General features: G+C 46.5%; 1 protein-coding gene across 1 annotated transcript in view; it reads left to right on the top strand.

Moving 5' to 3' along the window:
• Positions 1 to 18,642: 18,642 nt before the first annotated feature.
• PAPOLG (poly(A) polymerase gamma) overlaps positions 18,643 to 25,729 on the top strand; it is a 47,224-nt gene continuing 40,137 nt past the window's right edge. The window contains exons 1-5 of the mRNA XM_074988493.1: positions 18,643 to 18,710; positions 23,283 to 23,441; positions 23,519 to 23,585; positions 25,096 to 25,177; positions 25,263 to 25,372. Of these exons, the coding sequence (XP_074844594.1) occupies positions 18,643 to 18,710; positions 23,283 to 23,441; positions 23,519 to 23,585; positions 25,096 to 25,177; positions 25,263 to 25,372 (486 nt within the window). The remainder of the gene's footprint in view (positions 18,711 to 23,282; positions 23,442 to 23,518; positions 23,586 to 25,095; positions 25,178 to 25,262; positions 25,373 to 25,729) is intronic.

Here is a 25,729-nt window from a genome sequence, read left to right as displayed (position 1 = left end):
GGAAACCAACACAGGCTAACTAGGCAATTCCAGTCTTGAGGTGGCGTCATGGGTCTCAGTTCAGACCAGTAGTTCTCAAACTGTGAGTGGCTTAGACTTACTGGGGTCTAGGACTAGAACCAACACCTGAGTCCCATGCCTGGGGCCGAAGCTGAAGACTGAGGGTCTCAGCCTTGGGCAGTAGAGCTCAGGTTACATGCCCCCTGCCTGAGGCTGAAGCCCTTGTTCTCTGGCTTTAACTCTCCCACCCAGGCCAGTGGGGCTTGGGTTTTGGCTCAGGCTTCAGCCCCCGCCCTCACCCCCCAGGCCCTCCAGAGCAAGGTGGAAGGGATCTTGGCTCCATGCTCTGGAAGGAGTGGGGACAAGAGCAGAAGGGGTGGGGCCTAAGGCAGTCAGCCTTTAGTGCTGCTTGGATCTTGGTGCTGGGCACCCCTTCCTCCTGCATTGCTGCATGGAATGGCAATGTAGCCCTGCCATGGCAGTACAAAGGGACCCAGAGCTCCGGGTCCCTTTGAAATGTGGGGTCCCTGTGCAACTGACCCTTCCCCCCAACTCCATCAGTGGGCCTGGTCCCCTCCTCCTGGGCTGGTATGGCAATTTTTTTTTTGGGGGGGGTGTCAAAAGTGGGGGTGTGGCACAATGAAGTTGGAGAACTGCTGGTTTAGACCAATCTTTAATTCCTGGTTTTATGGATCCTTTTTTGGTTTTCTTATTCTAGCTAGGCCTTTAGCTGCTGATAGTGGTTTGTACTTGGTCCCTCCCTTGCTTAATACTGCCATAAGAGGTTTTACCTTTCTCTTTCCTAGCTACTGCTCACATTTATACATTTAGTTTGGTTTCTGGGTTGCTAAAGTAGAGCTGTATTCAGAGATAATCATCACTTGATAGATTTAGAAAATTAATTTAAATAATTTTAGTCTTTTTAGAGCTCCAAGGACATTTGCTGCTATGCTTCCCTGACCACTCTTTTCATTATTAAGAAGCTTAGGGATGAGATTATTCTTTGACTTAGAGAATATTTTATTGGCAGCAAGTTCCAAGGAGATGGTTTCTTTTCATATTCAGTGTGTTTAGCATTCACAATCAGCTCCGGGATTTATTGCGAACTCAGAAAAATCTGTTCTCATCTTTTGTTAAAGATTAGAAATTTTAGGTTTTTCTATAGACACAGTGAATTGGTTTTTAGAGATCTCTTTTTCCTGACTGAACTCTGCTTTGCGGATATTAGACTCATAATATTTTAAAAATTCTCAAGATCACCAAGTCAACATCAAAAGGATTGAACCAGTGACTTTGCAAGCAGCAGTTACATACCCCTTGGTTTATTAGAAAACTCAAACCTTATCTTCTGACTTCCAGAAAACTGTCACTAACTGGAAATCTGCAGAATAGCCATTGCACTTAAGTATGCAGTGGTACCGACAGCCTCTCTGGGCCTGGGGGCAAGGTGGACACAGCTCCCTGCCCCAGCAGGGGTGGGGCATAGTGTAGTCAGCTGTGGATCCACCCCACCCTCCCTTAGAGCCACACACAGAGCAACAGCACAGCACTCCATGGCATTTCAAAAGTGCCTGGACGTCTGGCCACCCCCACTGCTACTTTTGCAGTGGTGATGGCTGGAGCCCCAGGCTCCTTTGAAATGCTGGGCCCAAAGGCAACTGGCCCCTTTTCCCCCAACCCCACATCCACAGGCCTGCAAGTACGCTGTTTGTACAAGTAAAATCTGAATACTTCACATTTCATATCTGTTTTCAAGGCCCATAGATCAGGTTAGGGTGAAGTCTTGAATGGAGTTAGAGTTTGAAATTAGAAAATGTGAAAACCTAAGTATAAGCAAACTCAACTAATTAGCCATTTCCATCTGATATGCGTGCACTACCAACGAAGCATAGGGGAGCTGTAGAATGAGTCCACATTGATTTCAAGGCTAGCTGTAAAGACACAGCATCAGAAAAAATAGTCTCCCAAACCATATTTTAAAAAAGAAAAGATGTTAGATTTTTTTTCCAAGGGTTAAAATCTAAAAGATGTTTCTAACAAAGACAAAAAAATACTTCACTTGCCCACCTCAAGTACGGAGAGCTCAACTTTTCATATATCTTTTCTATGCAGGGGTTCATGCACTGGACCACTGTACTTTTTGAGCTCTTTATTCTGTATCACTGATGAAAACCTAGACTGTCTCTAGACCTATGAGTTGGGACCTCAAAATGGGTAGCAATTAGATTTGTTAAGGTTCACCAGCAGCTCAGAGCTACATGTGACTCAAAGGAGCCATTTGCAGCTCCTTGATGCTGCCACATCCAGCAGCTCTCTCTGTCAATAGATAAGCAATTACACATTACAAAGACAGCTTCTTTACATTTGATATTCACAGCCATCCCAGGCAAGCCACTTAATATATTCTTGTAGTAAGTAATTTTTGCCCCCACCTATCTCCCTTCCCCCCTTTTGCCCCCCTTCTGTTCTATGTAGTGGATTTGGCAATTTTCATTTTTTTGTTTGTATCTCCCCCCAGCCACTGAATGTGACTCAGCCAGCCTCTGTGTGACCCCCCAGCCCCCAACCTCCCCAGTCCCTGAGTGTGACCACCAGTCTGCCAGCCCGAGTGTGACTCCCCGTTCCACCCACACTTAGGAGCTCAGGGAAGAATAGTTTGGAGAGGAGGGCCTTTTCCCTGTAACTCAGATCAGCTTTAATAATAAACATAGTATTATTAATGCATTTTCCCTTTTTCTATGAAATAACTACCATGAATATATAAACATGAGGGGGTGTAATTTTATATTCTTCCCTCAGGCACAAAATTAGCTAGTTACAGCACTGCTCCACCCCCGCTTTTTTGAATTGCCTTGAACCATCAAGTCTTCCTGAATTGTCAAAGTGGGGCCCCATGTGGAAAAGGTTGGGAACCACTGCTCGGGATAGAACGGTCTATGTGGTTGCTGAGATTCAAGGCAGCAAGCTACTAGCTCCTGCTCTGCTTTTGTATTAATCAGTAAATATTACTTTAATCCCGACCAACAAGAGAGGTTTTAAAGCAAAACATTCTACAGCACTAGAAAAGTGACAAAAGGGGAAGACATTTAAAAAAAAAAACATACAAAGAAAAGGGATTTGCCATGTGAACACCTAGCCTCTATGTTATGGAATTCGCAGCAAGATAACTGACAAGATGGCCCTCTTCTTCCATGATGAACAATTATACCTGTGGGTGCAAGTTAGGGCCAGTAGATATCTCAGTATTTGATGGCACTCTACTACTCTGATGCCTAAAGAATTGCCTAAATTGTGCCTGCAAGCATTGGCAGCACTCCATTGTAGGCACAAACAAGGAGACTTGTTTAAGGCCAGGGTGAAAAATCAGCTTGTATCTTTACGCTGTCACAGATGAGGTCAAATCCCGTAGCCCATGAAAAGATCACAAAAGGCCTCCCAGAGGCAGAACCTCTGCTGTTCAGCTACTGGAAACTCTCAGCTGTGAAGTCCATCAAGAGACATTTTGTCTCTGCCATGTTGTATAGAGCAGTGTTTTGCAGTAACTGTTCATGCCACTGTGATCAGAGGCAATACCAAGAAGCAACAGGTGTACAGCAATTAGACCACATGCCAAAGCATCCCATGAAGGCAGAGGTAGAAGCTGGAGATACTAATGCGACTTGTAGGGTGCATTAACCGCTATGGAAACTCTGTGGTTTTGGGGAAGGGGGGGGGTGAAGTTTCCATTCTCCCACTGAGAATCCCTGCAATCTTCTTTGTTAATAAGGTTTGCATGATGCTCAGGATTTGGCCCAAAGTGATTATAAAACTCATGAGGAAAGCTAAGTCTGCTGGATAACGTGTGGTGATTACCCAGGTCACAGTTCAGATCTCTAAATCAGGTGTTAAACAATTCCCACGACTCAGAAACCTTTTCAGGTTTTGAAATATCTTAGGAGGATATGTGTGGGTCCTGTGTAATAAAAAAAAACCTCCCAGGAGAGAACCACTTGTCTTATTCAGGGCATCATTGCAACCAACTGTGTTTAAACAAATGGCTATTAGATGTGTTTTTATTAGCACCTGTTGCTATATTCCATAGATACCACTACATTCATTAATAAGCAACTCAACGATCCATCAAGAGAAAGAAGCAGCAGTTTGTTAGATAGGATATTGGTGTGGATATGAGCCATATCCACTTGTAAATAAGCAACATACCTATTCCCGGTTCCATACTTTCATTTATAGGACACATGGGGACATACTGTCTTTATCCCCTCAGACACATCATGTATTTTCAGTGTGTAGCCGTTTTCAGTTACATTAAATTGATACAGTCCTTTATTTCATGTTTACATCCAAGTGGCTCTTCGGCCAAAATTTGTTCTTCATTAGGGTGCATGTGGAGTTTGCTGTGTAAATCTCTTTAATCCCTGTATACACTGGTTGTTTGAACACATTATGTAGCAAAGAAACGGGTCTATACAAAAAACATGTATTAAAGTGTGACTTTTCAATCTTGTACCTGTCCCCAGCCTCTTACTATAATAAAACATCCCCAAAGTTTGTCAGGGAAGAACATAATTAAAAACAACCTTGCACATATTAATTAATATCATTCCCTAAATATCTACAAAGAATGAAATATTACTATATAAAAAAGCAAAGTGAAGAGCTGCTAGAGAGTTACCTTTGAACAGCGAATTGAACTGTCCCAGGAGGCGAAACCATATCTAGTTCTAATTGATTAAACAAGAGCTCCTTAAGAAAAACAGAGTGCTTCAAAGATGGAAGCCTTATCTACTGACAAATTCCTACTACATAAGTAAGATTACCTGAAAAACAATACAGTACATTAGAAATCAATGTACAGGCATCTACACTATGGTTCCCTTTGGGACTTGAATGTGGGAAAGCTGACCCTCTGCAATCCTTGCTGAAAATCCTTTAAGACTGAACTCTGGGTCTCCAGCTACTTTTCTATGGGAGGTTTTGCTGTTGCTGTTGTTAAGGCATTGGCGATGGGCAATGAAGTGAAATCTAGCACACAAAGTTACATGTGCATTTATAGGCACTCTCTTCTGCACTCTCCCCCAACCAAAGGAACATCCTAAATCAAGGTCTGCCATATCAGACTTCCACTCTTGTGCACCTGTCAGGGACTTAAAGACCAGAGCGTTTCTCTATCAGATTTATGGATTTCTTTTTAAATAAGGATCATTCCCATACAAAAAAATCTGTACAAGGAAATTAAGGTTGAAGGCTTACATCAGAGTTGAGTGGACATTGCCTTTCAAGTGTGGTAGAGTTAAAACAAATATTCAGAAACTCAGGAAATAAAGAACTAAAAATGTGCTTATAAGAAACCCAAACATTTGAAAGTATGGCCTATTAGTGTTAAAGTAGCCCACATACCTTTACTCTGCTCTTACAGTGGCGCCCGGCCCGGGGGCGGGGGTGGCAGGGAAATCAGTAACTCTTATTAGTAACTCTTATTACCATTACCATAGATAATCTTGTCAGTTATAACAAAAAACACCTTAATTTTATTTCATTCACAGAACAAAATAAACATACAAATTGCCTATTTGAAAAATGTCATACTGGAAGCTGTCATTCCCCACTCTAAGAACAACCCAATCCTGTGAGAATTTGTACTGTGCAGGACTGGACCTTATGCTTCCATATGACATTCAATCACAGATCTAGCAGGACAGCACCTCGCTTGACAAAACCCATCATAACTCCATGGACTTTATAATGTACATCAGCTGAAGATGTGCCCCAAGCATGCCTGTGTAGACACACATCCCAGATAATGACATCACAGTATTTCCATGAAAAAGCCATGGCAACAGCACATCACACTTTGTAATGGAAACATGTATGTGTACGGCCTATGGACCTAGATCATTGGCGGGAGGAAATGAACCTGTGATCTTCAGAGCTAAAGCCCTGTGCTCTACTGCAGGAGCTAAAAGCCAGATTCCCCTCAGCCAAGGCTGGAGAGCAGAGACTTCACTCTACCTTGTCAGTGGTCTCAATGCCTCTGGGCTTACATATGCATGTAATTATTTATAAAAAACAATGGCTTGTTATGCACATTTTCAAAACACCATACACAAAGAGGGAAGATGAGGGGTTCTCTCCCTTATAACCACAGCGCTAAGGTACTCTAGCTTTCTTAACTGTGAACTTCCAGCATTTCCTATGTCTTACAGTTCTTGCAAAATGGAGCTTTAACTCTGAAAGTCCTGGACTGCCCAGTGTTTGTTGTTCTCTTTACTGATTTTTAGTGGTAACACTTCTGGAATAATACACACTGAAAACACCGATAAATGCCTTCAATCTTAATTTTATTTTAGCAGAAGATTCTTGTATTCAATTACATTGTTTTCTAATTTACTTTTCCCATTGTTATTGGTTCCAAACGAAATGAAAGAACAAGTCCCTCTTCCCATTGTTCTGGGAGGTTGTCCACTTCTAGGGTAGTAGCCTCTAACACCAACCTATGAGTCATGAGAGAATCAGAGTCATAACTAGCTGTCTATGTCTACATGTTTAGCTTGTCCTCTATGCTACCACTGTTAACTTGTATCTGATACACTACTTTTTCCTGGGCATTAGCAAATTATCAAACACAGTAAGCACACTGTTGCTGGAGTCAGTGCCATGAATTATTAATACTGCACTATCATGCCAAGGTGGTAATCAGGGCCCCACTGTGTTAGGCGGCACACTTGCATATAATGAAAAGACAGTCCTTGCCCAAAGAGGTTGCTATCTTAGCATATGACAAGAAACAAAGTGGAGAACAAATAAACTTACAGCCCACTAGAAATAATGAATGCTAATGGCATAATAGAGAAATAGATCTCATGCACCAGTAAACTTTGCCTACAGCTTCTAATGCTGAGAAATGCAAAGGTCATTGAATAGTTATGAGAATTCTAGTAATCAAGATCACATAAGTGCTCCACTCAGTTTCACAAATATTATCAAATTAATGTGAATTCCTAACCTCACACTTAAAGCTTCTCTCTGCATGTCCTGAAATAAGTCATTTGCTGAGTAACTAACCATTAAAAGCCTCCTCCTGTGCTCTGTTTGCCACTCTATTCCGGAGGTTCTCCATTGAACAGAGCTGGCTCCTGGGCCACTGGGCAAGAAGATTTTAAAGATTCTGTCTATATAACATTACAATGATTTTCAAGATGGGGAAGAGTCTGGGTAGAAGGCTTTTGTTGTTTAGATACCCAAAGCTAGCTATGCTAATGAGAGAAGGGGTGGGGATGAGAGATTTTCATCAAACTTCTGATTCTCTAATAATCAGTCCTAACCTGCAGGGTTGTCCTTACCTATATGTGGAATACACACAGCTGCACAGGGCACTCAAAAATCTGGGGCACTGCTGGGTCTTAATGTTTACCCTGATCTTCTGCTGGAACAGGGATATGATGAAATTTTAGGAAATGATTTTTCTCAATGCATGGGGTAACTATCAGGAAGCAGCACTTCACGATCCACCTGAAATTTCTTGCTTTATGTGGAACAGAGATGTCTTTCAGAAGACTGACTTGGGTAATCACGGTAGTAAATTACCAGCAATAATACTGCAAGTGATTAGAAGAGAACTGGTTGTAAATTTAAACACCACTTTTATTCATTAATCTCCAACAGCTAAAGAAAAACTAGAAGCAAAATTAACGTGATTGTAAACTAAGCAATGACATCCTGTGGATATTTTTTTGGCCTGCTGAGAGAGAATGAGTTGATCAAAGAAAGAGACCTCATTGAGAGCAGTGAAATTGGTGCTGCTCCAGTGAGTTCACAGATAGTTACTATTACCTAAGTTGGGGTAGGAGCTAGTGAACACCACAATTAATCTTGGCTTCAGTTTGGAGTGAAATAAGAGAAGCAACCTGTCCAACATACTAATCCTAGCATCTATTGGGATTCAGAGTAAGTAATGTACAGTTTCCTGCAAAGACATTTCTATTGGAGGTGTGAAAAAATGTAGAAAATCTTGTGTAAATCCATAGCTGCCAAGCAGAGCAGAGCATTTCCCATAACATGAGAACTAGGAGTCACCAAATGAAATTAATGGGTAGGAAGTTTAAAACTAACATAATGAAGCTTTTCTTCACAAAATGCGTAGTGGAACTCCTTGCTAGGGGATGTTGTGAAGACCAGGACTTTAACAGGGTTCAAAAAAGAACTAGATAAATTCATGGAGGTTAGGTCCATCGATGGCTATTAGCCAGGGTGGGTAGGAATGGTGTCCCTAGCCTCTCTCTGTCCAAGGCTGGAAATGGATGACAGAAGAGGGATCACTTGGATGAGTACATGTTCTGTACACACTGTCTGGGGCATCTGGCATTCACCTTTGCTGGAGGACAGGATACTGAGCTAGATGGACCTTTGGTCTAACCCAGTGTGGCCGTTCTTATGTTATGTTCATGAGGAGACTTCTAGAAGAAAGCTGATCACTATTCATCTCTCACTGGTTTTCATGGAAGCTTCAGTGTTCAGGCTGGAGTCTTAACAAGCAATTGAAAATACACAAGGATTCAACTACGTTTGTCAGTACCAAACATGAATGGCTCATGCCAATAGTAGCAAACTAGCTCAGCCAGAAAAGTTACGCACCGCAGGTTAGCACTGATGTCCCTTTCTTGGCTCACTATCCAGAGCTGTGCTCTTTGAAGACAATTTCTGAGTAAGTATTAGAGCTTCACTGTGAAGGTTAAGAGTCACTTTCTGTTAGTGGATGACTCTTCCAAGTGCTCTAAAATCTGCAGGTTTACTTGGCTTGCTCTGAAATTTGGCGAGTTTCTGGAGACATGGGATAGGGTTAATGAACAAATCTGGGGGCCATTTGAGCAAAGGTTCCTGAGCTACAGTCTGCCAAAAGCCATCTTTTCTGAAACATGACACATTCTACCAGCACTTTTTGTACACGTCTCTGATTGGGCCCCAAAAGAGCTCAGGCTATCATCTAACCTATGTAGTGCTTGCCAGCCCATCCCTTCTTTGGAGCAGCAACACTGGAAAGTCTATTCAAGAAAGAGTTAGGCTCTGCAAAGAAGGTCATGCCTAACACTCATACATCAAAAGAATTACACAGCTTAAATGCAGATGGAGTGCTCAAGAGGGTGGCTTGTGCTCTGTGTGGCTGGGGCATATTACTTCAAACCTCTGCACTACCCAAACATTGCAAATTCAAACCTATTGCTTGGGATAAAAAAAAAAAAAAAGAGTGGGGTGGGGGGAAGAAAAAAATCAATCTCCATGCTTATTCATTGATGGGCTCTTTGAAGAAACTGACAGTGTGTACGAACTGGTGATTTTTGTGCTGTGACCACTGAGATCTGAATAGAAAGGGAGCTCCTTTCCTAATGGAGCACATTCGATTGTAACAACTTCTGGTTACTTCTGACTCAGCGGTGAAAGGCCCATCCTCGTTATCAATTGTCTCAATTATCCAGTCCCTCTTTGGAAAAATTATTCATCTCTAACTCCGCTCCTTTTATAAAACTTTTGAAAAAGAATTGATTTAACATCACATTTGTTGGGTGACAGAGCCCATCCCTCCCCTCTAGCACCATCATGAGGAAGGTGTGGTCTAAACCAGGCCACCACATGGGGGAAACATAATAGGATGCATGAAGGGATTTGGGTGTATGTGAATGGGGGATCCAGGCCAAGCTTCCTCCAGCTTATGATACCAAGCACCTAGACCCATGAACTTACATGCCGATCCTGCCAGTTGGTTCACGTATGCAGATGCCTTATGAAATGCTACAAAAGACAAATACTGCTATCAGGTCTGTAACTTTCACAAGCACTGTATTTACACAGACGATTTAAGAAGAGCAATGGAAAGGAAAAATCTTTATCCATCCTTGTCAAGCATACAAGGCATACAAAGTGTTCTCTCAGTTCCTGTAGCAGGTATTGGTCCTGTAAAATGATTCTGAACAGTTAGAAGGGTCAGCTCTTAGGCATCACTTTCCAGGATTAGTACATAATTGGCCAGCATAAAGAAAACTGAATGGACTGTCAACCTCCCTTACTGGAGATGGCACAGAAGCCCAGATTAAAGTACGTTGACTCCAGCTACATATTTAACATAGCTGGAATTACATCCCTTAATTCATCCTTCTACTGTAGCATAGACCTGCCCTAACATGGCTACCTCTGAAAACTCATTTGTATTAGTGTGCAAATCAAAGAAAGACCCTTCCTCTATTTTCACAGGCAGGAGCTGTGAGGCTAATATTTTCAGTGTAAACCAGTAAGACTTAAAGTTATGATTCTTCATTGTGAGAAATGTACAAAATTATGATTTTGATGAGCACTCATGTTTTCTGTTTGGGACAGTAAGAAACTCAAGATGTATATTACATGTTGGCACACAGATAGTTTTTTTTTTTTTTTTAAATTAATACCTTTGACTTCCTTTGAACCAACAATTTTCTGTAGTACTTATAAAAGTTAGGTGCTATTTACACGAGAGGGCTAATACAAATAAATATCACAAGTGTTAATGAAAAAATTTCCAAATGATACTTAACATTGGTCTGCTGTGTTGTGAGTCCAGCACTGCACTGGTGCATGAGAACCAGAAACCAATAATGACCAGTTGTTTCCCCATCCAAATATAATCAGTGAAACACAATTAACTGCATGTATATTATTTAAATTTTAATTAGCCAAAGCTGTTAGTAACTCAAGTAAATATGATGGAATTGAGCATGAGAGCTTTTGTGTGCACATTGGTAGTTTCCACTATGAAAATAATGTGAATGCAAGAGATTCGTTGTCTCACTGAAACACACAAAGGCAAGATGCCCAAAATATGCACTGCCCATTTCAGAAACCAAAATATGTTGCACTCACGATAGCCTGTGCTGACATAAATTCTTTGGGGGAGGAACTGTCATTCAGGTGTTTTTGCTGCCAACTTTACCTGAGTTCATCTTGCTCAGGAGTGAGCTGTCTACAAGGAAAAGGGGGAACATGGCAGAAAGCCAGATTCCCAGTGCCCCACCACCTATAAGGGTAGAGAGACAGACACCTCAGTACCACCCCACCATCTATGGAAGAAAGGGAGAACATAGGGGTGCCAGCTTTCTAATTGCATAAGCAGAACGCTCGTGCCTCACCCCTTCCCCAAGGTCCCACCCCCACTCAATCCTTCCCCCTTCCACATCACTCACTCTCCCCAGGCTGGGGCAGGGGTTGAAAGTGCAGGAGGAAGAGAGGGCTCTAGTATGGTGCTGGGGATGAGGGGTTTGGAGTGCAGGATGGGGCTCAGGCCTGGGGCAGGGGGTTTGGGTGCTGGCTCTAGGAGGGGACTCAGATGGGGCAGGCAGATGGAGTGCAGGGACTTAGGATGCAGGAGGGGGTTCCAACCTCGGACAGTGGGTTGATGCATGAGATGGAGTTTGGGGTGTGGGCTCTAACTGGGTGGTGCTTACCTCTGGCAGTTCCTGGTTGGTGGTGCAGTGGGGCTAAGGTAGGCTCCCTGCCTGTCCTGGCTTCACATGGTTCCCAGAGGTGGCTGCCATGTCTGGCTCTCACATGCAGGGGTGGCTCTGTGCAGTGTCCACGTTTGCAGGCACAGTCCTGCAGCTCCCAGTCACCACAGTTCCCACACAATGGGAACTGCTGAACTGGTAATCAGAGCAGGGGCAGTGTGAAGAACCTCCTTGGCCACCCTGCACCTAGGAACCATACATTGCAGCTGCTTCTGGGAGCTGTGAGAAGCCAGGGCAGGGAGAGAGCCTGCCTTAGCCCCACTGCACCACCCACCGGGCTTTTAACCATCTAGTCAGCAGTGCTGGCTGCAATGGTCATGGTCCCTTTCCAAAAAGCACCTGAAAACCCTGGAAGAACATTGCAGAGAGAGGGAAAGAGAGACCTTGATCCCTTCCTACCCTAGCACCCACTGGGGAAGGAGGGAACACAGCAGAAACAGACACCTCAGTAACTACGGAGAAACAGTGAACATAGCTGAGTCAGATGCCCCAGCCCTCTTCAATCCCATTTCCTTGGGCTGACCCTCACTGCTGACTTAATTACAGTGACCAGTGTCCAGATGTGAGCAGCCATATTGCAAAGCCCTACCTCAGTTACCGTGTCTTGGTGCTTTGCTCCCGCTTGTGAGACACAACAACTTCTGGGGGAACAACCTACAGTTCACAAGCCTTTTACCCTGAGATTAAAAACATACCATTTTAGAGTTGAAGACAAGGCCTCAACAAAAGAGTGACTCTGGTTCTAGTCTATAACTCTAGAGCTACGTCTACACGTGCACGCTACATTGAAATAGCTTATTTTGATGTAGCGACATTGAAATAAGCTATTTCGATGAATAGCGTCTACACATCCTCCAGGGCTGGTGCCGTCGACGTTCAACGGTGACGTTGGGCAGCACCACATCGAAGTAGGCGCTGCAGGGGAGTGTCTACATGCCAAAGCGGCCCACATCGAAGTAGGGGTGCCAGGAACAGCTGCAGACAGGGTCACAGGGCAGATTAGGACTTCCAGGGCAACAGCTAGCCGCTCCCTTAAAGGGCCCCTCCCAGACACACTCAGCCTGCACAGCATGCGGTCTGCAGAGCCACAGGCATGCACACCCGTTAAAGCAGTATGGACCCCCAGCAGCAGCCGCAGCAGCAGCAGCAGCAGCCAGAGGTCCACACACCCGCCCCTGCAGGAGCAGTGCTTGCCCTGCTCAATGCTATGCAGGAGGCAGCTGACCACCTTTTATTTGCGGAAGAGGAGCTGCCCCCAGGGGAGGAGGAAGCAGCCCCAGACCTTGCTGCCCTCCGACCCCTCCCCTGCCACACATGCCGCCGGCTGTGGAGCTACCCCATGAGCACCGACTGGTGGGAGCGGCTGGTGCTCGGCGAGTGGGACAATGACCGCTGGCTCCATTATTTCCATATGAGCCAGCAGACAGTCCTGGAGCTCTGCCAGTGGCTCACCCCTGCCTTACGGCACCAGGACACCTCCATGCGACGCGCCCTCACGGTCGAGAAACAGGTTGGCATCGCTTTCTGGAAGCTGGCCACTCCAGACAGCTACCGATCTGTGGGGCAGCAGTTTAGTGTGGGCAAGGCCACCGTCGGGGCTGTCCTCATGGAGGTAAGAGGACCCGGTGGGGGGAGCCCTGGGAGGGAGGGCCAGACACACCCTGCACACCCCTCACTGGTGCTCTCCCATGTCCTTCCCCTGCAGGTTGTCCACGCCATCAACACCCTGCTCCTCCACAGGCTCGTGCGGCTTAGGGACCCGGATGCCGCCATTGCGGGGTTTGCCAGCCTGGGCTTCCCAAATTGCTTTGGGGCTCTGGATGGGACCCATATACCCATCCATGCCCCAGAGCACAGCGAAAGATGCTTCCTCAACAGGAAGGGCTACCATTAGGTGGTCCTCCAGGCCTTGGTGGACAGCCGGGGCTGCTTCCTGGACATATATGTTGGCTGGCCTGGCAGCACCCACAACACCCAGGTATTCAGAAATTCAGGCCTGTGCCGCCAGCTGGAGGCGGGGACCTACATCCCCAGTGAGAGATCCCTGTGGGGGACACCACCATGCCCCTCTGTGTCATCGCAGACGCGGCGTACCCCCTCTGGCCCTGGCTCATGCACCCTTACATGGGCCATCTCACAGCCAGCCAGGAGCGGTTCAACACGCATTTGAACCATGCACGCCAGATGGTCGAGTGCACTTTTGGCCGCCTCAAAGGGCGCTGGAGGTGTCTCCTCACCTGCCTGGATGCAGGCCCCACCAACATCCCACAGGTTGTGGGCATGTGCAGCGCACTCCACAACCTGGTCGAGAGCAAGGGGGAGGCATTCTTCCAGGGCTGGGCTGTGGAGGCTGGCAGGGCCGACGTGCAGCCACCCGCTGCCCCCAGTCGCCAGGTGGACCCCGAGGGGATCCGGGTCCGGGAGGCCCTGCAGGCCCATTTTGACCAGGCCGCGGGGTGAACGCTGGCAGGCCACCCACTGCACCCCCCATCCTCCACAACACTCCCTGCCCCCACACCCACACCACAGAGCACCCAAGAGCACACACCCCCACACTTCTCTTGCAAATAAATGGACCTGTTTTTTTAAATGAAAACAGTGAAATGTCTTATTATTAATACAATATATATATATAATAGAACAAAAGGGGGGAACTATTTACATGGGGGGGCAGGTACCATAACACAACAGGGGTCCAACACAAACTATATGCAAATATAATGGAAGATATGTATAAAGGGGGGGGCACGTCCTCGGCCCCACACCCCTCTACTGTCCGGCACCTGGGGTTGGAGGGCATGACCCTCGTGTCGGCCTGAGCCCTGGCCAAGGCTGGGTGGGGGCCGGGTGAACTGGCAGGTACAGCCGGCGGGTGTCTGCAGGCCCCAGGCCCCGCTTGGCGGCAGGCCCCAGGGTGGTGGACGGCGGTGGGACGGCGGTCGGAGTGGCAGGTGGAGCAGTGGGTGGAGCGGCCGGCGGCGTGGCATGGGAGGCCAGGTGTTCCGCTATGCGCTCGAATGTGCGCATGAAGGCCCCCCAATGCCTCCTGGCGCCAGGCCAGCGCTCGCTCCTGGAGCAAAAGCCGCCACTCCTCCGCCCGCAGGCACCACTCCGACACCTCCAGCTGATGCCGGAGGGTCGCGAGCAGCTGGGGGTCCGTGGCCGTCCTTTGTTGGTGGTGGCTCCGCCATCGGCCCCGTCCTGGGGCTGGTCGGTGCTCCGCCAAGGGGCTGGCCTGCTGCAATGGCCCCGGTGGGCTTTCCGGGACCACGGGCACCTCGCCAGCGCTCTCTGGGCCCTCTGATGGTGTAGCTGCGGAACACAGGGGAAAAGAAGAGTGGAGACAGCTGTTAGTGTGGGCCCCAACCTGTGGCCCTTGTCCCCCCACCCCTCTGCTGCGGGTTCCCCATCCCCGTCCCCAGGAGATGATGATGATGATGATGGGTGTCCCACCCCCCCCCGGGGGGACCCTAGGTTCTGCTCCCCCCATCCCCAGGGATGGGGCATGGCGCTGTCTTGCTGAGGGGCTGGGGCTGATGCACTCTTCTGAGGGACACGCCACTGCTGTCCTTGGGGCCATGGTCATCTGGGCATGTGGAGGGCCCTGGTCATGTCTGTTGTCCCCGCCCCTTAACCCTGGGGGTGTGCACCAGGGGGGTACATACCTGGCGGTCCGCTCCCACGGTCGGGGGACACCCTCTGGGCGGACGCCCTGCTGGAGCTCCTGGACGGGATAGCGATCCGCAGCCCCCCATCGCTGGAGGAGGATTCCCCCTCCTCTTCCTCCGGCATCCAAGGGGTGGGCTCCTGGGGGGGCCCCTGGGGTGGACTCCGTTTCTGGGGCCTGCTGGGGCTCGTCGGCTGAGGTGTCAAGAGTGGCCAGCGGGGAGGAGGTGTACCAGGGGCCCAGGATGGACCTGAGCTCCCTGTAAAAGGGGCAAGTGGTGGGGGCGGCCCCAGATCAGCTGGCCGCATCCCGGGCCCGGGCATAACCCTGCCGCAGCTCCTTAACCTTACTCCTGACATGGTCAGGAGTGCGGGCAGGGTGACCCCCGGCAGCCAGGCCCTCGGCCAGCTGAGCGAATGCATCTGCGTTCTGCCTCTTGCTCCCCATTACCTGGAGCACCTCCTCCTTGCCCCAGAGCCCCAGCAGGTCCCGGATCTTGGCCTCCATCCAGGAGGGGCCCTGCTGCCTCTTCCCAGGCAGGCTGGCTGGCTGCCTGGGAGCCCTGGCTCCCCTTGGGGGGGTGCCCTGGGGGGTGCTTGGGGGGCTGCCTAGTGGCCATCGCTGCGGGGGTGCTGAAATGGGGCTGCTGCGGGCATGCAGGCTGGTCGCGTGGCAGTGCTGCCGCCTGCACGCGCTCTCAGCTTCCTGCACAGGAATGCAGGGGGCGGGGAGCTTTAAGGGGACACTGCATGCGGCGACCATAGAGCTCAGGGGCTGGAGAGAGCGTCTCTCAACCCCTCAGCTGATGGCCGCCATGGCGGACCCCGCTCTTTCGATGTTGTGGGACGCGGATTGGCTACACGTGCCCTACTTCACCGTTCAGCGTCTAAGTAGGGCGCTATTCCCATCTCCTGATGGGGATAGCGACTTCGATGTCTCGCCGCCTTACGTCGATTTGAACTTCGAAATAGCGCTCGCCACATGTAGACGTGGCGGGCGCTATTTCGAAGTTGGCGCGGCTACTTTGAAGTAGCCAGCACGTATAGATGCGGCTTAGGTGAGTCAGTTGTGCCCACACATAAAAGCTCTCATCAAAGTTCAGAGATACTTTAAGCTGAGGATAATTGCTAGTTATCCTTACTTGAAAGCATTTCTAAACTTTGCTGAGAGGGATTTGTGTGTGGACACAAAAGGGGTTTGAAGCAACTCCTGAGTAAAAGCCCCAGTTAATTTTTCAGTGGAGGAATATTCTCCCTGAGACATACCCTTCCAAGCTAGTGGAACCAAAAAGAGTTGCCAGTCAGGTAAATTGCTTAGAGTTTCATAATATGGTCTACCCTATTGTGTGCTTGTTGGAACAGTCAACAGTTAAAGCACCAGAATCAACACTCACTAGAGCAAATGGGGTAGCATACACCTGTCAGGGCTATGGCTGCAAGCTCTCTACAGACATGGCTCTACTCTTGGCAGACATGCTGTTATGTGCTAGTGCTAAGGAGAGTTTCACCTCACATCTTTCTCCACACTGCAACACCTTCCAACTGCAAAGGAAAGTCAACCATTTGATGTTATTTCCAGAGAGTGAAGGGAACCTAGGGCAGTGGGAGGAAATCTCTTTCCCATGAGCAAGATAGGTTCAGGACAGGGTCTATATGAGGGAGGGTCCCCCTGAAGAGTAGAGGGGGCTTAAGACAAAGTCTGTGTGAGGAGTCAGACTCCCTCCATGTGTGCATCCTATCAAGGACTGTTTATGTAATGCCAACAGCCAGAACTGAACCTGGGATCACTGGAGCTTAATGCATGAGTCTCTACTACTTGAGCTAACAGCCAGCTGGCTCTCAATTAAGGCTGTAGAGGAGACTCGTTCTTTTCTCTCTGTAAGCAGTCTAAGTGTTTCTCAACTTTTTTTTTCAAATAAAGTACCCCTTTTAAAAATAGAAGTACCCCCAGCCCCCACAACATCTCTCTTTTCCCACTCAGGGTATATGTGCCACAGGCTGAGAAACATGGTCCTAAGGTAATCTGGGCTCTCGAAAAAAGGGCTATTCAACCTTTCCAGATTACTGGACCCTTTTCAGGAGTCAGATTTGTTTTGCATACCACCAAATTATACCTCACTTAAAAACGACTTACAAAAACATCACAGAAAACTACTACTGAAAACTTGCTGACTTTCAAATAAATGAAATGGAATAGCAACATTGTACTTACATTTCAACACCAAACATGTGAAGCAGCAGAAACAAGTCACTGTCTGACTGAACTTTTAGATTATACTAACTTTACTAGTGTTGTAAAATTAGGCAACTATCTAAATGGGTGTATAAGTGCACTACTGATAGCTGAGAAACCCTGGGCTAAGAGCCACTACATGAAGAACCCCACCTATTAGGTATGTAGGTTATATTTACATTCCCCAATAGGCTACAGGCTGAGGGAAGGGCGGGGAAGTGTCTGGCCGTGCTGAGAACGCAGTGATTGGCAGAGGTGTGGCACTATATAGAGGCAGGGAGGGGCTAGTGGCAGCTTGCTTTGGGAGCACGGTGTTGGTTGTTTTCACATGTGCAGTGGAGGCTATGAAGGAGATGTGTGGGTGAGGACTGGCTGGACAGTTGTGTGGTGGTGGTGGTGGTGGTGGTACTATCTTGTAATGGCAATGAAGTTGCAGGGGGTGCCCCCTGCTGTAGCTATGTCAGGTGTTCTTAAACCTAACTATTTTTCTGGGGTTGTCTGTCTTCCCAGGCTGTTGGGGGTGGTCTCCAGACTTGTTTGTTTTCTCTCCCCTTGTTGCCTGGTGTGTTAGGGAGAACACTTGAGGAGGGGAATTAGACCCTAGAGAAGCTATGCTGTGGCAAAGCAGTTGGCCAGGCTCTTCCTTAAACTCTAGACGTCTCTCTATACCCCATCTGGGTCTGCTTCCTTCTTTAAGTGATTTGCTGGGCAGAGACAGAGTCAACACTTAAGGCACCATCGCTGGCATCTGAATCAGCGTTCACTGAGACCTGTTGTTCTCAAGTAGTGGTTTGGGCCCCCAAAGTGGGTAATGACTATCTTAATGGGGCCATCAAAGCTGGTGTGGCCTGGCCTGGGGATGAAGCCACAGCATGAGATTCATTGAAGCCTGAGCCTGGACACCCTGGGCCAAAGCCTAAGGGTTTCCACTCTGGGTTGTGGGGCTCAGGTTACACCACCTTACCTGGAGTGGAACCCCTTGCCCTTTGGCTGTGGCCTAGGGTGGTAGGACTAAGACCTCAGGCTCCCTCGTGGGGTCATGTAACAATTTTCATTGTCAGATGGGGTTCATGGTACCATGACACTTGAGAACCACTGACTAAGATGACTGAAGGCAGCATATGCCTTTCAGTGCCAAGCCTGTGTGCTCACCTTGGCTATGGCTTTACTCTTAGGATAGGTGCCTGTATGTATGGAAGCCAATGAGAGCCCCTGCTCATGCCTTCCTCTGTAAGGCAACATCCTGCACCTACAAAGGACAGATGTCAATATAAAATTAATCTCCAGTGAATGAGGGGCCTGGGGCAGAGGTCTGAGAGACTCTCCCTTCTCCCACCCATGAGCATTGACTTGGGGCAGGGTTTCCCTGTATGAAGGAGCCTCCCCCCTCAGTGAGTGAGGGGAACTAGGGAATGAGTTGTGTGAGGGAGTCTTTCCTCTCCCTACCTCCACAGCAAGCGTGAGGATCTCAGGCAGTACCTGTGTGAGGAAGTCTTGCTCTCCCAGGCCAATGAATGAGGAGGGCTGGTGGCAGGGTTTGTGTGAGGGGTCTGTGTGAGGGAGGCTTTCCCCCTCCCCCGAAAGAAAGGGCAGACAGGTTTGTGGCAGATGGACTTATCCTGCAGGGGCTGCTGGGAAGGCTGTGACCAGGGGAGGTTTCACTAGGTTGCAAAGCATGTTACACTGCACCTTATGAAAGTTGGGCCATGGGACTGGATTGTTTTTGGAGTGGAGTGTTAGTCAGTTTGACACACATGGAGCTTGCAGCTAGGAGGGTAACTATCTTCCGGGCAGCTCTAGAGCAGAGCTAGGGGCTGCAGGATAGCTTTGGAGATGATCTCTAGGGTCCCCCTCTCTTGATTGTCTGGGAGAGGTCTTTGGACTTTGTTGCTTTCCCCAAGCCTCTGTGTTTTTCCTCAGGCTGTTTGTTTCTGGGGGGAAGCCACTTTTTCTGGGACCAGAGTCCAGGTCCCCTCTTCCAAAGCCTTAGAAAAGTTGACGCAAGGCCCTGAAGGAGTCTGTACGGGAGTCTCCTCCAAAAGACTGAAGAGTCCTAAGGACAGGATATGTGTAGGGAGTCCTGTATGTCTATTAACTTCCTCCCCACAGGCTGAGGTGGGGGTGGTTTCCCTGCAGGTGTTTTTGGCAAGGCTGTGGCCCGTTTGCCGAGTGTGCTGGTCATACTATATAAAGGCTGAATGCAGAGGCAGGTTGGTTTTGGAGAGGAGCTACTTTATTTTGGGAGTGGCCCCTGGATTTTTTTGCTGGTTCTGTAGGTGATTATTGACCCCACACGCTACTTTTTCTGGGCCTTCTCCTCCATGTTTCTTGGGTCAGGGGCTGACCCAGAGACTCTCCCTGAGTGTTGTTATCCAGGGTGGGGGAGGTCCTGGGGTCATATTTAGGAAACCTTAAGCAGGGTTGGCATGAGACTCCTATAGGAGCCCTACTTTGGCAGACTGACCCTTTCCTTATGTTTACTGGTCTTCTGGAATCTGGGGAGACTCTTCCTCCTTTCCACCTGTAATCCACTCATGCTGATTCACAACACTCCTTCCCATTGCTTGGAAATGTGGCTGCTTGAGGCCAATGTCCTTTCATTGGCCCATTCCATGTAGTACTGCTAAGGGAGTGTATGGATCCTCACTGGGCCTGTCTCACACTCAGCATCTGTTCTCAGCAGTGGCTATGTGATGAGGTTCCTTCCATTCATTTTGTTCCTCTTCTGCTGAGCTGACCTTTTCCCTAACCTAGTGAAGGCAGATCTTTTAAAAATAGCAAATTCTATTTTAAATATCACTTAGGCTAGGTGGGGCTATAAAGGTGTGCTAGTACTGACAAATCTAATCTAGACAAGACTTGCTGCTTTTAAAGCCACTCAAAACTTAGCTAGTTTAGTGCTCATTAAAAGCAATGTGTCCTGATGTCAACATTAGAACTTTTTTTTCAATATTCTAGCCACACCATGATGAAGAGTTGGCTGATGCTGTGGTTTATTAAAGTTTGGAATAACAGGAATATTCCAGAAGTGGGATAATATTGTTGTACTAGTGCTCAAAATGGAAGAATTGAATAACATGGTCATGTATAGGTCAGTTAGCTTGACCCCAGTCTTGCCCAAAACATGGGATTCAACAGAGAATTAAAAGGAGAAATAATTAATGCCCATCAATGTGGTCTTAGGGAAAATGTGTTGTCATACAAAGTGGATTCTATTTGAGATTACTGTACAAGAAAAAGATTAACTGCATAGGTTTAGTGTAATGGATAACATGAAATGACCGCTGATTAAAATATGCAGATGATATATGGGTAATTGGTAAATGAAGCCAGTACAGTTGTACAGAGGGAGCTGCATCCTTTTGTAAACTGCATATTCATAGAAATGCATTTTAATACAGCCAAATGATGTAATTAGGAACAAGTAACACAGTTCATGCTTACCTAAATCCTTTTAGGGTCCATATTCTGTATCATGGCAGGCAAGCAACTCAGTGTGAGTTCCCAGTGCAATGTTCTTTGGGGGAAAATATGCCATATCCAATGCTTGCATATATAAACAGGGATGTTAGTAAATAGGAATAGAGACTGGATTTTTACCTCTGTATACAGCACTCGTAAGACTGGTAGTAGAATACTTTCATAGAGTTCTCTTGTCAATATTTAAAAAGGACTGAGCAATTTGAGTGTAGAAAAGAGCCATAAAAATGGTCTGAGGACTGAAGAGCCTGATCTATTTAAGTCTCAATGCAAGGCAATCTGTTGAGTTAAACCATTAATTAAAAAAAGTTGATGTGACTGATTACTCTGTAGCCACTGCTGTGCATGGAAAAATACCAGGTGCTAAAGAGCTGTTTAATCTAGCAGAGAAAGGCATAATAAGAACCAGCAGCTGAAAGCTAAAACCAGAGAAATGCAGATTAGAAATAATTCACAAATGTGTAAGAGATGAAGCTACTTTAGTCCCTGCATTGTACTTCTCTCTCTTCCCCTTCTAACGTTTGAAATTGTAAATCAGTGCCCCTGAGCTCATCTGTCAATCAGGAAATGTCTGAACTTTTTTTCTCCCCTCTTTGACAGAGGCATTAATGCCTGACTCAGTCCCAGCATTGAGGAGCTGTTTTCTCCAGCTAATCCTTTGTGATGGAGCCACAGATAATTCTGTAAACATGAGAAAACAAACTTTAGTTTAGGACCAACACAAACTGATTGACATGTGTTTTCCCTATCAGTTTTCTCTCCAGTCTTATCTTCCCTAGGGGAAAAAGTGTTCCTAACTTGTTCAAGAACTTGAATTAATCGGGTTCTGCCAGGGGAGCCTTGCTGAACCTGAGATGGGAGGGATGTGGAGAAGAGGCTGAGAACATCAATTGACATAAATAGCACAGTTCACAAGTCCAGAGTGATTGATTGTTTCAGGCTTCGTTCAATCACTATAAAATGTCTTCATCTGAGCATGATCTGTTGAGAAGAAGGGGCAACTTTATATCTCAGGTGACTATCTGTTCTCTCTTTCCCCCCCACACCCCGGACAGTCCCTTATTCATGCTGTCTCACAGGCATTGCAACTTTAAAAGAATGGTCTAATTGTCTTGTATTTTGTAGGGCTCCTGTTCCCTGGCACGCACTGTCTGAAGACAGCAGCCCCTGTTGCCAGCTCCTACACTGGGAGGCTGCTCCATTCTCTGGCACCCCACAGCAGCAGCCCCCACTGCCAGTGAGCTCTGCCACAGGGCAGCCTCATCATTCCCTGGCACCCCACTGTTGGGAGGTTATGGAGCACCCATTCTCCACTCCTCCTCAGCAAGAGGCTGTAGAGTCCCCATCCCTGATGCCTCACTGTGGGGCAGCTGCCCCCATCCCTGAGGAGCCCTGACATGGAACAGCAACCCCCCATCCCTGGAGGCGGTGTCCTGTATTTGCCATAGGGCCATGTGGTCACTATCTCTGCTGTCCTCCTGTACTATAGCTAGGTGTGCAGAGCCTCTTTCCCCACATGGTATGTCAAGATTTGGAGCAGGCAGTTTGGGCTCCTGACACTTCCGGGCTCTAGTTGGTACGCATATTCTTTACTGCCTCCACCACCTTCCTTTCTTGCATGGCCTTTCCAAGCTTACCACAGTGGGGTATGGAGACTGCTCATTTCAGAGGTTCAAAATGATTCATGCATCTCAGTCTGCTGCTGCAGAATGTTATGCAGCACTCCTGAAGTGAAGGAAGAAGCCTGGCACTCCCTGTCTCCCTCTTACTGCTAGTAAATGGGCTTCCCCACAGCCCATTTCTTACCATTTTTCCTGTTCCATATGTCCCCTCTAGCCCTACCTGGGAGCTGGTGGTGGAGTGGCAGTGGGGTCTTCCCAGTAAGATAATTTGTTTCAGAGACAGGTACTTCAGTCATGTCCCCAGACAGGCTGCCACTACTTTTCTCAGAAAATGATTTTTAAGGCTAATTTTACTTAGCTGATGTGGGTTAATTGTATGTAATACATAACTAAAAGTAAGCCAGAAGTGAGATGTTTGCTGCATATGTCTTCATCTTGCAGGGTTTGATGGTAGCAGGAAATAAATTGGGCCAGTACAGATAAGCTTCATCCAACTGTCTTGATATGTAAATGGTTTGAATTAGGATCTTGAGTATAGCAGCAGTAAATTTTTTTCTCTTAAATCTAATTGGTTGCTAAAATATAATGCTTTCATTGCAGTGCCATTAATTTGTCCTCTAGCATTTGACTTAATTTATGGATAATTGTTGTTTTCTCTTCTGTCAGGATTCAGTCTGGCTTCTTGTAACCAATGGCTGTAGTAGATACACCATGTCTGGCATTGGTTATATTTAATATTATGGTTTCCTTCAACAGAAATTCTATGCTGGAGAATCGGCCTCAGAAGCACTATGGAATAACATCTCCAATTAGTTTGACTCCTCCTAAGGAAATAGATTATATTTACACTCAGAAATTAATTGAAGCCATGAAGCCATTTGGAGTATTTGAAGATGAAGAAGAACTAAATCACAGGTGTAATTTTTAATACAATTGAAACACATTGCTTGAATCTATTTTAAAACTAAGTCTAATGATGATTCTCATTACAGGCTGATGGTTCTTGGTAAATTGAATAAATTAGTCAAAGAATGGATTTCAGAACTCAGTGAGAGTAAGGTAAACATCTTAAAAATTCCAATTTAAGCAACAATTTAAAAGAACAAGTGCTTTATTTCTACTATTCAATTTATTTTCTTGCCTTTGTAGTTAGAATTCTGTCTTTTTTTTCCCCCCTCCCCCTAGATTCTGCCTTCTGACTTTCTGCAAGGAAATAATACAGTTTGCATCTATATATTGGGTAATAGACTTGTAGCAATTGTCATTCAAGTTAAAGCTTGGAAGAGTTTAGCTACCTAGATTAAGAAGCCAATACCAACATGTCTGCCTTGTGGCCTGCTAAAATCACAGCCAGCCTGCCTCCCTTCCTTCCCCACCTTTTGTGGCCCCTGATCCCTTCAGGCACTAGTTCTTAGGCCCTCTGCAAGTAGCAGCAAGGCTGCAGAGGGTTCCCTGAATGATTGCAGAACCAGTGACACCTGATCCCAGCTGGCAGGCATGCCCACTGTTAAGATTGATGGTGTCTTCTCAAGTTTAGTGGATCCTAAACTTGACATTTATTGCTTTCTATCAACTAAAATCAGTAAGGAGTCTTGTAGCACCTAAGACTAACAAATATATTGGAGCATAAGCTTTTGTGGCCTGGAGTCAATTTCATCAGGTACATGAAGTGGAAATTGCAGTGTGGCAGGGGTAGGTACACAGGAAAAATAGGAGTGTTATGTTACCATGCAGAGAGCCAGTTCATGGCGGATGTGGCCCAGTCTCCTCAGCTGATAAGAAGGTGAGGCTACCAAAAAGGGAGAACTTCAGGTTGGCAGGGAGCTATGACCATGCAAAGAAGGAAGTCTCCACTTCATACAACTGATGAGGTGAGCTCCAGCCCACTTAAGCTTATGCCCAAATAAATTTATTAGTCTTTTAAAGTGCTACAGGGCTCCTCATTGCTTTTCCTGAACCAGACTAACACAGCTACCCTCTCTGAATCAAGTAAAATGTAATCCTGCCAAGATGCCTTTCAGAGCAGAGACATTCTCTAGTCTTGACCAAAGTGTTAAAAATCTCAGTCTAGAGGTAAAAACTAACTTGTAGCTCATCAGTTATGATCCATTTTTATATTCTACACTGGCTGCATTTAACTTTTTACATGTCTACAAGTTCATCTGCATGGAAAGTGGTATCTATGCTACAGATGCGAATATGATAATAAATGCGTCCATTGTAGCTTTTGTACATTTGTCAGGCAGTGATGACCACCATGATTTTATATTTACTTCAGTTGGCTTCAGACATTAAATAGCACAGCTTCTTACCCTAGTGGCAACCGTTTCTACCTGAGCAACCTGTGTTGCTCTTCATTAAGGCAAGCTAAAATAGTGACTTACTTTTGTTTAGAAATTCCTGTGACCTTATTCTCAAATTTAACTGCACTTTATTTGTTGCAATCTTACTAACTACCAAAAAAGGCCAAATTAAAGGAGCTTGCTCATAGTGCTAATATAACTTGTATGGCTTTAAATATTGGAAACAGAGGCTGTATTTTAAACTTGTATTTCTGCTCTATTCATAGCACCTCCCACCTTCAGTCATAGCAAATGCTGGTGGAAAAATATTCACATTTGGCTCCTATAGGCTTGGAGTACACACCAAAGGTATGTCCTTTCTCATAGTGTCTAGTCATACATGGTTTCAAAGTAGCTGCTTGATTAACTGAAGACCTATGGGATGTTTTTGCAGGTGCTGACATAGATGCTCTTTGTGTTGCTCCTAGACATGTGGAAAGAGCAGACTTCTTTCAGTCATTCGTTGAAAAGCTAAAGGTTCAAGATGGAATCAGGACTTTAAGAGTAAGTATTCTACATGAATTTGGAGTAGTAAAACTCTTGTGTTAAAGGAAGGAATTCATCTGGAACTCTTAAACCAACTGATTTTAATTAATTACAGCACTCTTTAAATAGTGTTGTACTCCTGACTGATAAAATGCAAAGGTTGTAAAGTCAAGTGCTCTGGCTAGGAATCCAACTTTCCTGTGCAACTTTAATCAACCCCATTACAAGAGTGGCTAATTAGATGATCACAGTATATTTTTTCAGCTGCACAGATTTGATGAAGCTCAAATAGTCAGCAGCCGTTGAGTATTTTCTCATTGAGCATATGGTCCCATGCCTCTTGTGTCATTGGATAAAAACTTCTGCTCTGAACAA

The sequence above is a fragment of the Carettochelys insculpta genome, chromosome 3 (genome assembly GCF_033958435.1).
Source record: "Carettochelys insculpta isolate YL-2023 chromosome 3, ASM3395843v1, whole genome shotgun sequence".
Taxonomy (NCBI): domain Eukaryota; kingdom Metazoa; phylum Chordata; order Testudines; family Carettochelyidae; genus Carettochelys; species Carettochelys insculpta.
This window is presented reverse-complemented; position numbering and strand designations above follow the sequence as displayed.